The sequence below is a fragment of the Cebidichthys violaceus genome, unplaced genomic scaffold (genome assembly GCF_023349555.1).
Source record: "Cebidichthys violaceus isolate CVI_PGR_0920_01 unplaced genomic scaffold, fCebVio1.0.p SCAF_4, whole genome shotgun sequence".
NCBI classification, from domain to species: Eukaryota; Metazoa; Chordata; class Actinopteri; order Perciformes; family Stichaeidae; genus Cebidichthys; species Cebidichthys violaceus.
In genome coordinates, this window is record NW_027176594.1 from 5,337,855 (window position 1) to 5,351,957 (window position 14,103).

General features: G+C 37.1%; 2 protein-coding genes across 2 annotated transcripts; both read right to left on the reverse strand.

Annotated features, from left to right (window-relative positions):
• Positions 1 to 736: 736 nt before the first annotated feature.
• il15 (interleukin 15) lies at positions 737 to 7,147 on the reverse strand. The gene is made up of 6 exons (XM_068727271.1): positions 6,889 to 7,147; positions 3,483 to 3,565; positions 2,950 to 3,037; positions 2,714 to 2,758; positions 1,500 to 1,646; positions 737 to 1,237 (listed from the first exon to the last, which is right to left on the reverse strand). Exons 1-6 carry the CDS (start codon positions 6,955 to 6,957, stop codon positions 1,130 to 1,132), a joined length of 540 nt encoding a protein of 179 aa, XP_068583372.1. The 5' UTR covers positions 6,958 to 7,147; the 3' UTR covers positions 737 to 1,129.
• A 145-nt stretch (positions 7,148 to 7,292) lies between these two features.
• Positions 7,293 to 13,350, reverse strand: znf330 (zinc finger protein 330). The gene is made up of 10 exons (XM_068727270.1): positions 13,297 to 13,350; positions 12,712 to 12,888; positions 12,580 to 12,599; positions 12,409 to 12,479; positions 11,537 to 11,613; positions 10,674 to 10,800; positions 10,476 to 10,580; positions 10,309 to 10,355; positions 8,503 to 8,620; positions 7,293 to 7,916 (listed from the first exon to the last, which is right to left on the reverse strand). Exons 2-10 carry the CDS (start codon positions 12,829 to 12,831, stop codon positions 7,648 to 7,650), a joined length of 954 nt encoding a protein of 317 aa, XP_068583371.1. The 5' UTR covers positions 12,832 to 12,888; positions 13,297 to 13,350; the 3' UTR covers positions 7,293 to 7,647.
• Between the last annotated feature and the right edge of the window lie 753 nt (positions 13,351 to 14,103).

Consider the following 14,103-nt stretch of genomic DNA (forward strand, 5'->3'; position numbering starts at 1 on the left):
CGACAGCAGCTGTAGTCAGTTTCAATTCACAGCAATAACTTTGGATGCCAATGTGACCCAGGGTCACGGCAAAAAAAAAGAAAGAAAACTTGTCAAAGCACTCCTGAAGCATAACTCAGTGTCTGCCCTTCATCAGTATGATCAGTATGTTCCAACAATTCTCCCTTTTACTTGAATCTTTCACCTTTTTTCAACTCCTCATCCATGCTGGACATGTTTCATCAGCAACTGCCAAACTTGAGCCAACAAAAGCAGTTAATAAGTAGAATGCTAGCAAACGAACACTTATGTAACCAATACAAAAATAATTTTTTAAGTGTTTTATCAGGAAGGAAATGCACTGAGCATGTTTGCTAAACCTCAAGGATAGAAACAATGCACTTTGCTGAGTGCATTCAGACCAATTTTAGCTTTGCATGGCCCCCTTAATCTTTTGAATGAGGCCAGTTTGTCAATGCAGGTGGCTTCTGGGCCGCCCAATGCTGCATGATCCGGCATGCTGCTTCGTTGGCCAATAAATACATCCAAGCACAGACTCCTGATAGATTACTTTGTAACATGAACTTACATCTCTACAGTTTACCTCATGATTGTCATGACCAAAGATACAGCTATCGCCACCCTAGTAACTTTCCAGAGTTGTACTATCCTTTAGCACATTTAACAATCACTTGAGATAAAAAAAAAAAAAAAGGCTAAAAGAAATACAATGAAAGACTTTATAGTTGTGGTATTATTTACTGGAGTGAGTAACTATTCTGAAGATACTGGAGTTCATTAGGCATATACTGTATAATAGGTGTCACATTCAGTAGTGTTTAGCAGTGAGCTTAATAATATTATACATTCTGTATACAGTACATGCTGCTACTGTTTGCTACTTCCTGTTAATTCTCTCAAAACTGTACTAAAGGCAAGATGCACAGTGACAGATACTTCATGTGCACAGCTATAAACAATCAATGGCTTAAGATGCTGTTCTGTCATCCATTTAAACTTAGATTCTAAAATACAGGACGACAAGCTTTGTTGCACTTAGTTACAGTTTGATATTTACAAAATAAAAACAACCACAGTTCTTTACAAATATTTACAAATACACATTTGTAGCTTATACTGTATTTCTGTACTACTGTATTGTTGTCGAACTACTCATTTCTTGCAAAAGGCTATTGAGTCTTTCCAGGAATACTGTAATATTTTTAAGTGAGTATGCTTCACATGGTGGACAGTCAACCTAAAATTCAAAAGAGACAAAACGTATATTTAAACATAAATACAGTTCATAATTTAAAAGTGAAAATATAAATAAACACTAATATGGCTCAGAGGTTGTGTGCAATGTCATGTATTGCAATGGTGGTAAAAAAGAAAAATGTATCAGTCATGAAAAGCTTTGTTTGCAAAAGTGAGTCCAGCTTTATCAGTGGTTATGCGAGAGTGACATGTAGTAAAGGAAGGGCAGACCCACCAAGGGGGATTTTGTTAACAGGACTTACAGGGTAAGCTGCAGGCTTGTCCAACGCAGGCAGGGTTTCATTGAGATCTAGGATGTAATGTGTTTCAGCATTCACAATTTCTTCTTCAATGATGACCATCACCAACTCCACCACGTAACATTTGAGCGACTTTTTTTTACAATTTTCCTGGTAAAAAGAGAAATGAACAAGAATTCACATATTTTTGTAGCTGTCAGGCCTTTGTGCACATTACACAATAACAGCACCGAGGCAGAAACTTGATCAAGCTCACAAATAAAGCTATAACATGAATTCTGTTTTAAGTTTATTCTTTTTAATACTGCCACTGCTTTCCTAGCTAGACAATTATTGTGCTGCACAACAAATAGAATATGTATCTGTAAACTGATGTCATTGTGGTGTTCTGAAAGGATATAATTGGCAATATTCTATAAACAAATCCCATGGAAAGGCCAAACTAATCACGCCTCAGTCCGCCTATTAGTACTTTCTGACTTTCTCGCCCATTTATTCCTACTGCAGATGTAAAACTTGAAAAATTATCACAAATATGTATTTTCATTTTCAAACAAGATTAAGACTCTACAGCCATGCTAGCAGCTCTGTGAGGTTGTACTAAAGCACAGTGGTGCTCTGTGCTAAATGCTAACACCAGCATGCTAACATGCTGATATTTAGCAGGCATAATGTTTTCCATGTTCACCATCTGAGTTTGGTGTCTAAGTATGCTATAATTGGCTAATTAGCACTATAAAGACTAATCATTTTCTAAAACAGCTGCTGGGCCCTGTAGTTTTCAGAAACTCAATTATGGGTAAATGGAGCATTTGTTGCAGCTTTTTTCAACTATGGATTGATACACATTTGGTGCACCAGTGACTATGTTTACTCAATAGACTACTGTGACCACGTCCGTTGGGATGACAGAAATTGTCACCCAGTGCAACAGTGTGGCTCACTGATGTGTTTTTTTTCATGGTTAATAGAGGTCTGTGACACCCCCAGGCTTTGACTACACAGACAATACATGTTAGTAGGATCAGTTCATAGTTGGTTTTGGTCCTTTTCATAGGGTTGGTTGACAATAAGAAAAATGAATTGTAATGCAAACTTTGAGTTTATGTTCGAACATCATTGACTCAAGTATGCAGACATGTCCTCTGATCTTTTCATCTTTGTGCAAACTAAAATCAAAACAGAATATTAAAATGTAGCCTACTTTTACTACTTACTTTGACGTCACTATTTGACGGAGCATACAGCATAGCATCAGATTGCTAAAAAGGGGTAAGAAAAGAAACAGCAATGATACAATTAAACACATTTTTGAAAAAACAAACCAGTATATGTGTAAAAAGGACATCAAAATATGATGATTTCTACATCTGGTACAAAACAAATGCTTTCAACATCAGTGGTAAAACTCAAACATTGACAAAATGTAACAGTATTTGATACCTTCGCTCACCTCAATGGCATTTTTCAGCCTTTCCGACTTCAAGCATTTCTGTAGATCGGTTTCCCAAGGAGCAGCACACGTAGATGTACTCAGGAGACTTTAAGAGAATGACGAGACACTAATTACAATGTATTAATTATAATAATGTGGTGTCTTTTTGTTGTTTTGAGTTTTTACATAAAAGCTGGCACTTCAAAATAATGCAAGTAGACATAATTATTTTCCTTTCTGAGGAAACTTTCCCAGTATTACCGAGCCATTTATACTTGTATGGATACGCAACATCAAGTTATACAAGAGCAAAGAAAATGACTACATTTCATGCACATAACATTTCCATTTCCAAACTATTCCCAACTATAATCATAAAAACAATCCTTTGTTGTTAATATTTTCCCAGAATATCTGACTTGTGTTGTATTTGTTAGTGTGTTTTTTCCATCTTCATTACTGATTATAGAAATATTTCCTCTGTCATTTGTATGTATGATAAGTATGATAACCAATAATTTAGAGAAACAAGTCACACACTGTATGCCTACCTCAGAACTAAGAAACAAAGCCAGACCTGAGTTTTGTGACTTTCTCGGCACAGGTGACAGGTCGACTGGAACTGGACACCTCTCTGGAAATAACACATAGAAATACTTGTGTATAAGTTGACATTAATGCAAGCAATACAAAATATACTTTTTAATTTAACAGCAGTATCATATACGACCCCCTACCCCCCTTTTTAAAAAAAATGTAACACAGCAATGATTACTTATTTGTTACCTACTTTTTACCTTTACTTAAGGAAATGTTTACACAAGTACAATATTCTAGTAGTCTTTCCACGTCTGGTAATTTTGCTACTCCTTGTGAAAATGTTGCATCCCTTTGTAGTTTTTTTGCATCTCTTTGCATTTGTTTGACTGACTTTCGAACAACAAATGTTAACAGTCACTTGATACAGTCTCTGGTCCTGTACCCCGTATGTCTGTTCAGTGATCCATGAAACTAACAGGCCAAGTACCTATAATCTTCTGACTCTGCTTTCAGTCAGAAGGTGATAGGTATTTGGCATCGTGGGGCGGGACCAGATTTTAGGGGGACTCTGCCTAGCACGATGCTGTCAAATTCAAAACGTATAAAGATTGTTCTGAGTTCTGTGAGCCATTTGAACGGGGTGAAGCTGATTGCGCATTATATTTTTAATTAGCCTTTGATTTAATTAAGGCGACATGTGTGGTGGTGTTTACGGTACAGATCAGTGTGCCTTCATGTAATTGTGTTTCCCTTCAGGTAACGTGTCTGTTTATTGTTCATGACCTGTAAGCTATTGGTTGCATTGTTGTTTTATTTTATTCAATTTAGCCACAAAATGGGCTCACGGTTACATTTTATTTTTGTCTCACTGAACACAAAGGGTAGGTGTGCCATGCCTCCAATACAAAAGACAAGGTGTATCCTCCTGTTTGGTTGGGTAACACATTGTGCAATACAAAATAAATTCTGTTGGGCAATGTTGGATTGAGGTTGTTGAATATTATAATGTCAGAAGGCTATGAGATGTAGATCTATATAACAGTTATTTTCATCATTGATTGATGTGCTTCATTTGATTTGATTATTGCCTCTGATGTGAAGCTAAAAAGTGAAATACAACATACACAGAAGTTGTGTGACAAGTAAAGAGAATGTTAAGTCAGCGTCTTTGAAGTAATTGAAGTCAAAGGTCATCTAGGTAAAGAGAACTGAGTAGAAAAAAAAAGAAAAGTTAATTGAACGCATTTGTTCCAACCAATCGAGACAAACTGTATTACCAAACCCTTGTTGTTTAAATGTTTTCACTGGTAGTGATGACTTTAAAGATCTCCTCAAGTCATGTTTTAAGACGTAAATACTCTGCTTGGAGTATTAATTTCTGTCTGTTTATTTTGCATAAACTTCTCCTTCTCGCTCATGGAAAAATCCAGAATATTGTTTACATTTTAAAGTGGAGGGGACTTAAAGGAGCTGTATTTCACATTAATACAGCACCTGTCTACCTGAACAGAGATTGAAGTCGCTCTTCCACTGAGATGAGTTAATAATTCTAATTTTATATTAAAATCTGTATAATAAATACAATATAATAATGAATAAATCCTGAAATCGGCCACTCTGCATAAGTACTGTTACTTTTGATTCTTTAAGTACTTTAAGATAAGTAGGATTTTGAAGAATAATAATAGTAAGAAATATTATTTATAGTGCTTTTCAAAACCAACTTTACAAAGTGCTTTATATAAAATAAGCAATAAAATAAAGACACTGGATTAAAACAATCAATGCAGAAACAGACAGATATAAATCTAACATTATACAGCGTATAAATCATAATGACATTTTGAGCATCAAAAATATAGTTTTATGTCGTGCTTTAAAGGAAGATAGTGATTTGGCGGCAGACAGGTCAAGGTTTCCTGACAGCAAGGACACAATTCCCTTAGTCTTAAATCTGGACACATCTGTCAGGTTCTTGTCAAAAGATCCTCGGCTGTTGACAAGTTAGTAAGAGTAGAGTAACTCTGAAGAATAATATCTAGAGCATGAAGGTAAACAATAAAATCTTAAATTCCTCCTCCGCTCAAAAACACGTCTTGCTTATTGTCACATTACTCTTCACTGTGCAGAATGATGTTTGTATTGAGTTTGACAGTAGAAGGCTGTTCTCATATTAATCTGATGATGGAGGAAAGTTTCTCACCTTAAATGAGCATGATTGTAAAATCATAGCTGGTATGGAGGCCAATCATGGTTCAATATGTGACTTAAAGTGCAACAAAGTGTGATGTTAAAACTTGAAAGTAAATAAACACAGAGTTCAAAACATGTCTGGAGTGAATAATCCAATAACAAAGTCAGTGGTGAAATGTAAAGTACATTTACTCAAGCACTGTGTTTGAGCAACAACTTTGAACTACTTACTTGAGTATTTTAATTGTATGCTACTTTGTACTTCTACATGTTAGAGAGAGATGATTTAGCTTGTGTTACAAATTACTCTTCACATTAAGATTTTACATGCAGAACACACAAGGAGCCAATAAAACATGATGCAGTGTTTTATTACTAAACTAATTTAAATATTACAACATTTAAGTAATAATATTCAATAATAAAATTCAATGCATTACACATAATAATATTACACTCTTAAAGGAGTGTTACTTTACTTTATATTTTACTGTAATTATATAAATTATATACATTCAGTTTTTACTTAAATTACATTTTTAATGCAGGAGTATGTGTTATAATACTATAATAAAATTAAGCATTCTACATGATAAATATGTCAACAATTTATGTACATTTTGCTGACGATACTAATTTTCGTTAGGATTATGAATTATAGCCTTATATAATATGCCTACTTATAGCCTATATTATGGTATTGTTGTCTTCAATTAAGTACAGCCAGAGTACTTACTACTCTCTCCGACACTACTACAATTATTCACATAAAAAGCAGGTAAAATGCCTGATGTGCGCGTGCCTCCTGTTCATTCTTCCCCGCCTCTAACAGCTGTCATGCTATGACTCTTGGAGCCATTTACAACCACCAAACAGAAGGAGGTGCTTGTTGAACCAGATTAGGGCCTCTGCACAAATTGAAAGTGAAACTAAACCAAAGGCATACTGTTCCTTGTTTGATTTCAACAAAATAAAATAACCATAATGGTACACGGTTCACTGAAGGCACCTGAAATATATCCTGAGGACGCACGTGGAACATCAGGTTGACACACCTCCGATCATTACGCACCAATTATTTCCTGCCACTGTGAACTTTTACGGTTTTTCTGTGTTGCTAAATGAAAAATTGTGCTTCTACTTCAAGTCCAATCCTGAGGTGTTAGTTAGGCTACAGGTTGGTTACACTTTAATCACACATACACACGCAGAAAGTCAGCTCACCGCGCGCTGGTCTCCGAGACATGTGGGCTGGACGAGGTTCACCGTGAACGCCGTCATTAAGTCTGTCATCTGCGTAGCGGCAGCGGTCTCTCTCCTACCCAGCGGAGCAACAAGCCAAGATCACATTTTTGCATTTCACTTATTCTTATAAAGCGCTTTTATCTCATTAATCCATGCCCAGTGTTTTTAACGCTTGAGGCTCGCGTAATTGCAGTCCAGATGTGGTTCCAGAGACCCGACTCACACACGCCCTGCTCGCGTCATGTTTAAGTTCACTCCCCCTCAGATTCGTCATGATATTACTCACTGGTATGTCAGGGCAGCTGTCAACAGATTCATTTTTAATTGCACTTATTCATAGTTCAGTCAGTCCTGAAGACATTTGAAAATGATCACTCATATAGTATTTTTTTTAATTTATTTTTTATTCCATGGCATATTTAACACAAATGTGTCTCCACAAATGCAGCTGATTACAAGGATCAGGGTAAACATGACAAGGTGTTTGGATAAGCTCTGGGTTGCATTACCATAAAATGCAGATGAATTGCTCAGCAAAACAACACTTATTACACAGTAAAAACATCTTGAATATAATGTTATATTTCAGAAAAGGATCTATATTCCTCAGAGTAAGTATCTGAATTATTATCGATACCCAGCTTTAGTTGAACTCTTCATGTAAGTCCCTACTGACTCCTGCATTGTGACAAGTGAACATCCGCTGAGGCTCATTATGATCTATGGGACTGTCTCAGCTCAGGCAGCCCCGTCCAGTTTAAGAGCAGCCACAGAATCAGCAGCTTTTTCCTCTTCACCTTCCTCTTCTTCTTCATCATCTTCCTCCTCCTCCTCATCATCATCCTCATCATCATCATCGTCGTCCTCATAGTCATCATCGTCTCCATAGTCGTCCCGTTGGCCTCCTCCAGATGCTAGGTTCTTCCAGTAGGCGTCGTACCCTGACGCTCCATCGTCATCATCGTCATCATCGGCACCAGCCTGGCGGCCGAATTTCAACGTGCGAGCTGCAGAGAACACAGATGTGACATTAGCTCTGGTTTCATTTACTGGGAGGGTGAAGCAACAAAAAAGTCAGGTAAGACTTTTGAGAATCATGGTTAGGTATTATAGATTAATTGCATTTTAGATGTATTTCAGTATGTATTAAGTTAAACTTAGAGTAGAGCTAGTTTGTGCCTCTCTTGTATCGTAGCATTTGAGTCACAAAGCTAAGCATTTGTTTTCCTGAAAAATAACATTGACCGCAGTTTAAAGGTATTCCCAGTGTCCTGAATTAAACAGGGTTTAAGTGCCATTTGGTCAGATGCACCGCTCTCATCAATTGTGTAGTAAATGTGTAAATATCACAAAGACTGGTGAGTAAAAGTTGAATGAAAACACAGGAGTAAAAGAATTGTTTAGCACACATTGTCTCAGAGTGGACAAGCCACTCTAATTATTTTTTGAATTTTTACGGGAAATAAAAGTTAATTTCTAAAAAAAAAAATCCTGTTTTCACACTCTTTCTGTTTTGTTTCTAAAAACACAATTCAGCAGGGAAGTCGAGGCAGCTGCCACTTCCTTTCCTGGTAAAAACAACTTGAGACTCACTGGACATGCTGAGGTCTTTGGTCTCCTGGGTCTCGTGACCACACTTGGGGCAGGGTGGGGCTTTTCCTTTCTCCTGTTTGAAGACTTTACTCTTTGCGTGGTCATCACAGTAGCAGGCCTGAGGGGACACAGTTGAATTAACGTTTACATCATTGCATGGAAATGTTGACAGCACACACATTATCTTGATATATAGTGTAAAATGAGAATGAAATCCAATGACTGTTCAGGCTTGTTCAGACAAGTAATGTCACCCACCCCTATCTATTCAAATTTTACAGCAACATATTCTTTCTCTGGCCTCAACAATAGAGCTTCTCACCTGCCCTGAGAAGGATATACCAGCTGTCTTTCTCCTCCTGTACACTTTGAGAAAGCTTGTATATTTTTTTTATGTGAAAGATAAAAGTGACAACCAAGCTGCTTTCTTATAAAGGCTGAATAACAATTCATTTTACAAGCTGATTATGTAACTGACTGATCTACAGGCTTGAAAGGGAAAGTTTGGATTCTTTCGACTGAGTACTAGAAACACTTCCTCTCTAAAGAGCTGAATGTCCTGCCAATATGTTCTGTTATTGTGTCCCCGATGAAGACAGAAGAAACATATGACCAAATTAGATATATAAGATACCATATTTGGTAACCAGAGGTGCCGGGTTTGTGGTTTGTGTCGATGGATTTGATTGGTGGAAAGTGACTTAAGGGGGGTGAATTTAGACTATAAGTGTAAGCTGTAAGAAGTAATACATTGGACTTGTTGGATGCTGCCGTGTGCGCATTAAAACACTTCCCGCTGGTTGCTACTCCAAGAACTGCGTCTCTTCTCTTCATTTCAGTCACAACTTAATGGTAGTGTTTCTGCCACAACATAGTAGCTGTTGATGATGTTGTTTTGTAGCAGGATAAACAGTGTAGTTGTGTTGATGTAGTTTTGTTGATAACGGATCCCTCCCTATCAGTATAACCAGGAGAAATGATTACACCCAACAATAACTTTTTAAACCTAAATATGGGCATGTGAACCTCTCCTTTAATGAACCCCGCTGTGTATGTCTTTTGCTACGGTGTTGTATGTAAATGCATTGTTTCTCTTATTTGACAGCTTTTTCTAGAAAAGGGCCTTGCAAATGTATCTATTAAAAGGAGCAGTGTGTAGGATTAAAAAGGGCTTTACCGGCAGAAATGGAATATATTATTCATTATTATGTATTCATTAGTGTGTAATCACCTGAACCTAAGAATCATTGTGTTTCCGTTAGCCTAGAATGAACCCTTCATATCTACATAGGGAGTGGATCCTCTCAGAGTCCGCCAAGTTGCATTGCCATGTTTCTACAGTAGTCCAGAACGGACAAACCACATACTGGCTCAAGAGGCCTTTCGCATGTTTATGTCACCCGAAGGCCATCCTAGGTTCTCTACACACTGGTCCTTTAACTGAGTTATACCTATATACAGAGTGTGTGTGTGTGTGTGTGTGTGTGTGTGTGTGTGTGTGTGTGTGTGTGTGTGTGTGTGTGTGTGTGTGTGCGTGTGAAAGTTTTTTATTCAATCTTAATTTTGAATTACACATTACATACTATGCATTTCCTTTTGTGGGGCACCCTCAAAAAAAAAAAAAAAGCAAATGAAAAGGAGAATAGAATTTGTCTTGTCACTTACAATATATGGCTTCTTTGTTACGGAAAACATTTGGCATGTGAGCTGATAAGATGGGTGTAGTTTTACATAAATGCTAAGTGCAGTGTAACAATGACCTCCCTCCACTTTGTTATGTGTAGTAAGGACAGATGTTTCCCTCACCTTACAGCGCAGGCAGGAGTGTTGACCCAGTCTATTACAAGAAACACCTAAAATGGAACATAAGAGAAAGCAAAACAAAGTGTAAACAATCACGTTTCCTCTAGATATTATTTTCTGCAATGGATAAGTTGCACTTGCCATTGTAAAAGCAAAACCAAAAGACTCACATTTGTATGTTTCCGCCTGGAGGACCTGGCAGCTCGCCTGGTGCTCAAATTGATCATCCTCACACAGGAAGTTATGACAAAAGGAACAGCGGAAGATTCGCCCTCCTATTCGGGATGTAAAACAGTCATAGTTGACCTTCGGCAGGACACTGATGTGATCGGTGATTATGAAACAAACAGGGGTGTTGGGGGTCCTACCGTGATCCCAAACAGCACGGTCACACTCTATGCAGTCTGCATCAGTCAGAGGACACACACAGGAATGAGTGCTCAGACATTTCCTGCCGTGGCACACCCAAGCTTCACAGAAGTCACACACTGCTCCCTTGTGGTCAAGAAGAAAATTACAACAAAAAAAGTTAATGTTTGCCATGATTTATCTTTCTGATGCCATTGTAAGCATATGAATATATTTACCTCAAACAAAAAAGAACATACTGCTAACTAATGTTGTTGTAGACCCTGCTACCAGCTTTGTATTTTTATTAATATGTAATTACTTGCACAATACTACAGCACAAAGTGCACAATTGAGACACTGATACCGAGTGATAATGATCACGTACTCTCTATTGGTGTTCAGCTTTATGGACGTTATTACGTAAATTAGCGCTGAATCATGTTTGCACACATTTTACAATTTAGAATGATTTTGTCTTGGCAATCTCATTCCTTTGATGCTTGCTCATTGAATCCTATGCCACTGCACACCAAATCTACCAAATCTGTACGATACTGTGTCAAACAAGTAGTTTGCTGACTCAAGCACATTTGAATATTTATTGTCTCTTGTAAGTAATATTCATTTCAGATTAAAGAAATCGCTGCATAAAACACAGACATGTCACAATAACAACATGTGAGTAAAAGCACAATTGCAGACACTGGCCTGAATTTAAATATTCAAACACATTATTAAAAGAAAAACAATGTTTTAATACTACCAATAGCTAGTACTGTACCTACTCTTACATTACTGGAATGTCCCCATAAGGATTGATAAGTGTGGATGGGTCAAAGCAAAAAAATCACTGTGTGATTTGATCAGTTCCGTAACTTACCACCATGGCCATTCCAGTGGTGTGGATCCCAGGATGTTTGATGACACAATCTGATGACTTCATGCACTTGGTTTTGCCTGACAAGACAAGCATTAAGCATTTCATAGTTCGTTAAGGTGTCGCAACCTATTTTAAGATTCAAGAAACATTGCATAACAAATTGGAAGCGTTTTTGCATCGCAGGATTGGAACACACTGCTGACTGCCATCTGTCTTTTTTTAGAAACCACCACTCGGGGGTGCCAAAGTAGAATATGTTCTACACACAATGGTATCAAAGGTGCACTACACTGATTTGACACATGCAGATCAGCTTACTGGTATTGGTAAATACTACTCAGTCAGTGAAACTGGTTGTATAATGTGTTCTGGGGCTCTGGAGGAGCTTTCTTAATCCCCCCCCCCCCCCTCCCCACCTGCTCAGTACAGTATTTATCTTTTCAGACTGGTAAAATGTACCATGGTAAAACTTCACTTACGTGCCGTTTAGTACTTGTCAGTATTGAATTTCTGACACAAACCTGGTCAGGATGCAGTTTGGGAAGTTGAGGATGCAGCATTTTTTTTAACTTGGGCCATAACTAAGGACTAAAAGTCAGGGTATCACCTCTGCTTCACCAAAATGTATCTTTTTTTATTTTATTTACAGGACTATATTTTTGTTATTGTCAACAATAAATGAACTGATCCTACTAACATGTAAGGAGCAGCCAAAACTGCTATACTTTCTTTATCTTAATATTCTGTGCCATTGACTTGTTTCTCAAAAACTATTAAATATTTTCAATCAATGATATTTAAATTGATAGTAGGATAAAGTACATCAAATGACATACATGTAAACAAACAAGTTTTCTGTGCAGATCACTCACCACACTGAGCGCAGATAGGCAGCTTCTGCACTGAATTACAGAAGTAGCAGAAAGCTCTGTTCTTCTGTTTTCTACCAGGTGACATTACAAGGAGGAGAAAAAAAGGTTAACTGGTTGACCAGTGATACGTATACCTGACTAATTATAATAGAATACAACATAGTCACTTACCTCTGACATTTGTCACAGTCCTACAAAAACACAAGACAATTAAGTAACAATATAACTTCAGATATGATGCATTGAGTGTTGCCATGATGTATTGAGTGTTGCCATGATGTGTTAGCTGCAGTAGCTACGTACCATGTTAAAGTTGCAGGGGTGTTTAGCCACATCGACAACATCACGATTGGCTCTGAACTGCTTCTCTCGCTCTTTACGACTTTCTGCCTTTTTCCGGGCACCGGTTTTCTTTTTGGGCATCTCTGGTTCAAGAGGCTGGTTTCCACAAAGCTAACGGTTGGTTTAGAAGCTAGTTACCTGTAAACATGTCACATTAGTTAGCTAACGCTACGTGATGTTGCGGGGAGACGTGACACATGCTGGCTAGTTTACATGTGAGCAATTACGCTAGCTCATTTTTAAGTTACTTTAAGTGTTTTATTTGACTTCCGTTATCAATAACCACAAACGGAATCTAGACCGCTCACACATGCGATCCGTTATGAGGCCAAACATTACCGATAACCAATTATGTTGGCTAGCTGTTGCTGCCAACATATAGTTATTAAACTGACACGTACAATCGCATGGTAAATAAATACAATTAACTCTAAATATCGCCGTTTGTATAACATGTTTAGGTTGTCTAGCAGTTACTTTAATGGTCCTGAATGTTAAATAGTAATGTCACTTCAATTGTAATTGTGTGATTTGCAATTTTTTTACCAAAACGATCGGCACTCCCGATCTCTTGTTGGTCCGGTCTGAACTCTGTCCGGGCTGAAACATACTACCGAGTGTTTGGTTCCTAGTTAATAAATGGATCAAGGTTAAAAACTCAACTTTTGGTATGCTATGATATGAATAAAAAAATATTAATCAAATATTTCATAGATATTTAATACAAAACACTTTTAGAACACTAGAAATTGATTGATTTACCTTTCATACACTAGTGCTGTTATTAGTACTTGGCAAAGCAATGCCGTGAGGCAAGCAGCCCCGTGAAAAGCTATTACATGATTATTTCAAAGACATTGTAAACTATTTCACTTCAGCATACACAGATCTTAGATTACTAATGTCTTTACTGGGCTCATCTCAACCTTTGTTGGTTTCAAGTGTAGCCATAGAAGGCTGATCCATCTTTAAGATTTCACAGATGATGCATCAAATGTGTCATGCAGAATGTTTTTTCATAAGAAAAGAAAAGAAGACATGAATTACCAGATGAATGGAATAATACAAAATAAATAAATGGAATAACACAAATATCAATTTCAAAACCTTTTTGAAATAAAATTTGCAACTTCCTTTCAAAATGCCACTATTAATAACATACTAATAACACAATAATCGTCGGCTGTCATTAATTGGCCAGATTGATGATCATTTAACTTGTGTTTTACTTTAATATAACAATTGATGGATTTACTACAAATAAACTCTGTACATGACTATAATTATTCCATTGGCTCCATAGCCCGAATTTGCCCAAAAAGATAAAATGTATTAGAATTTATTATTAACTTA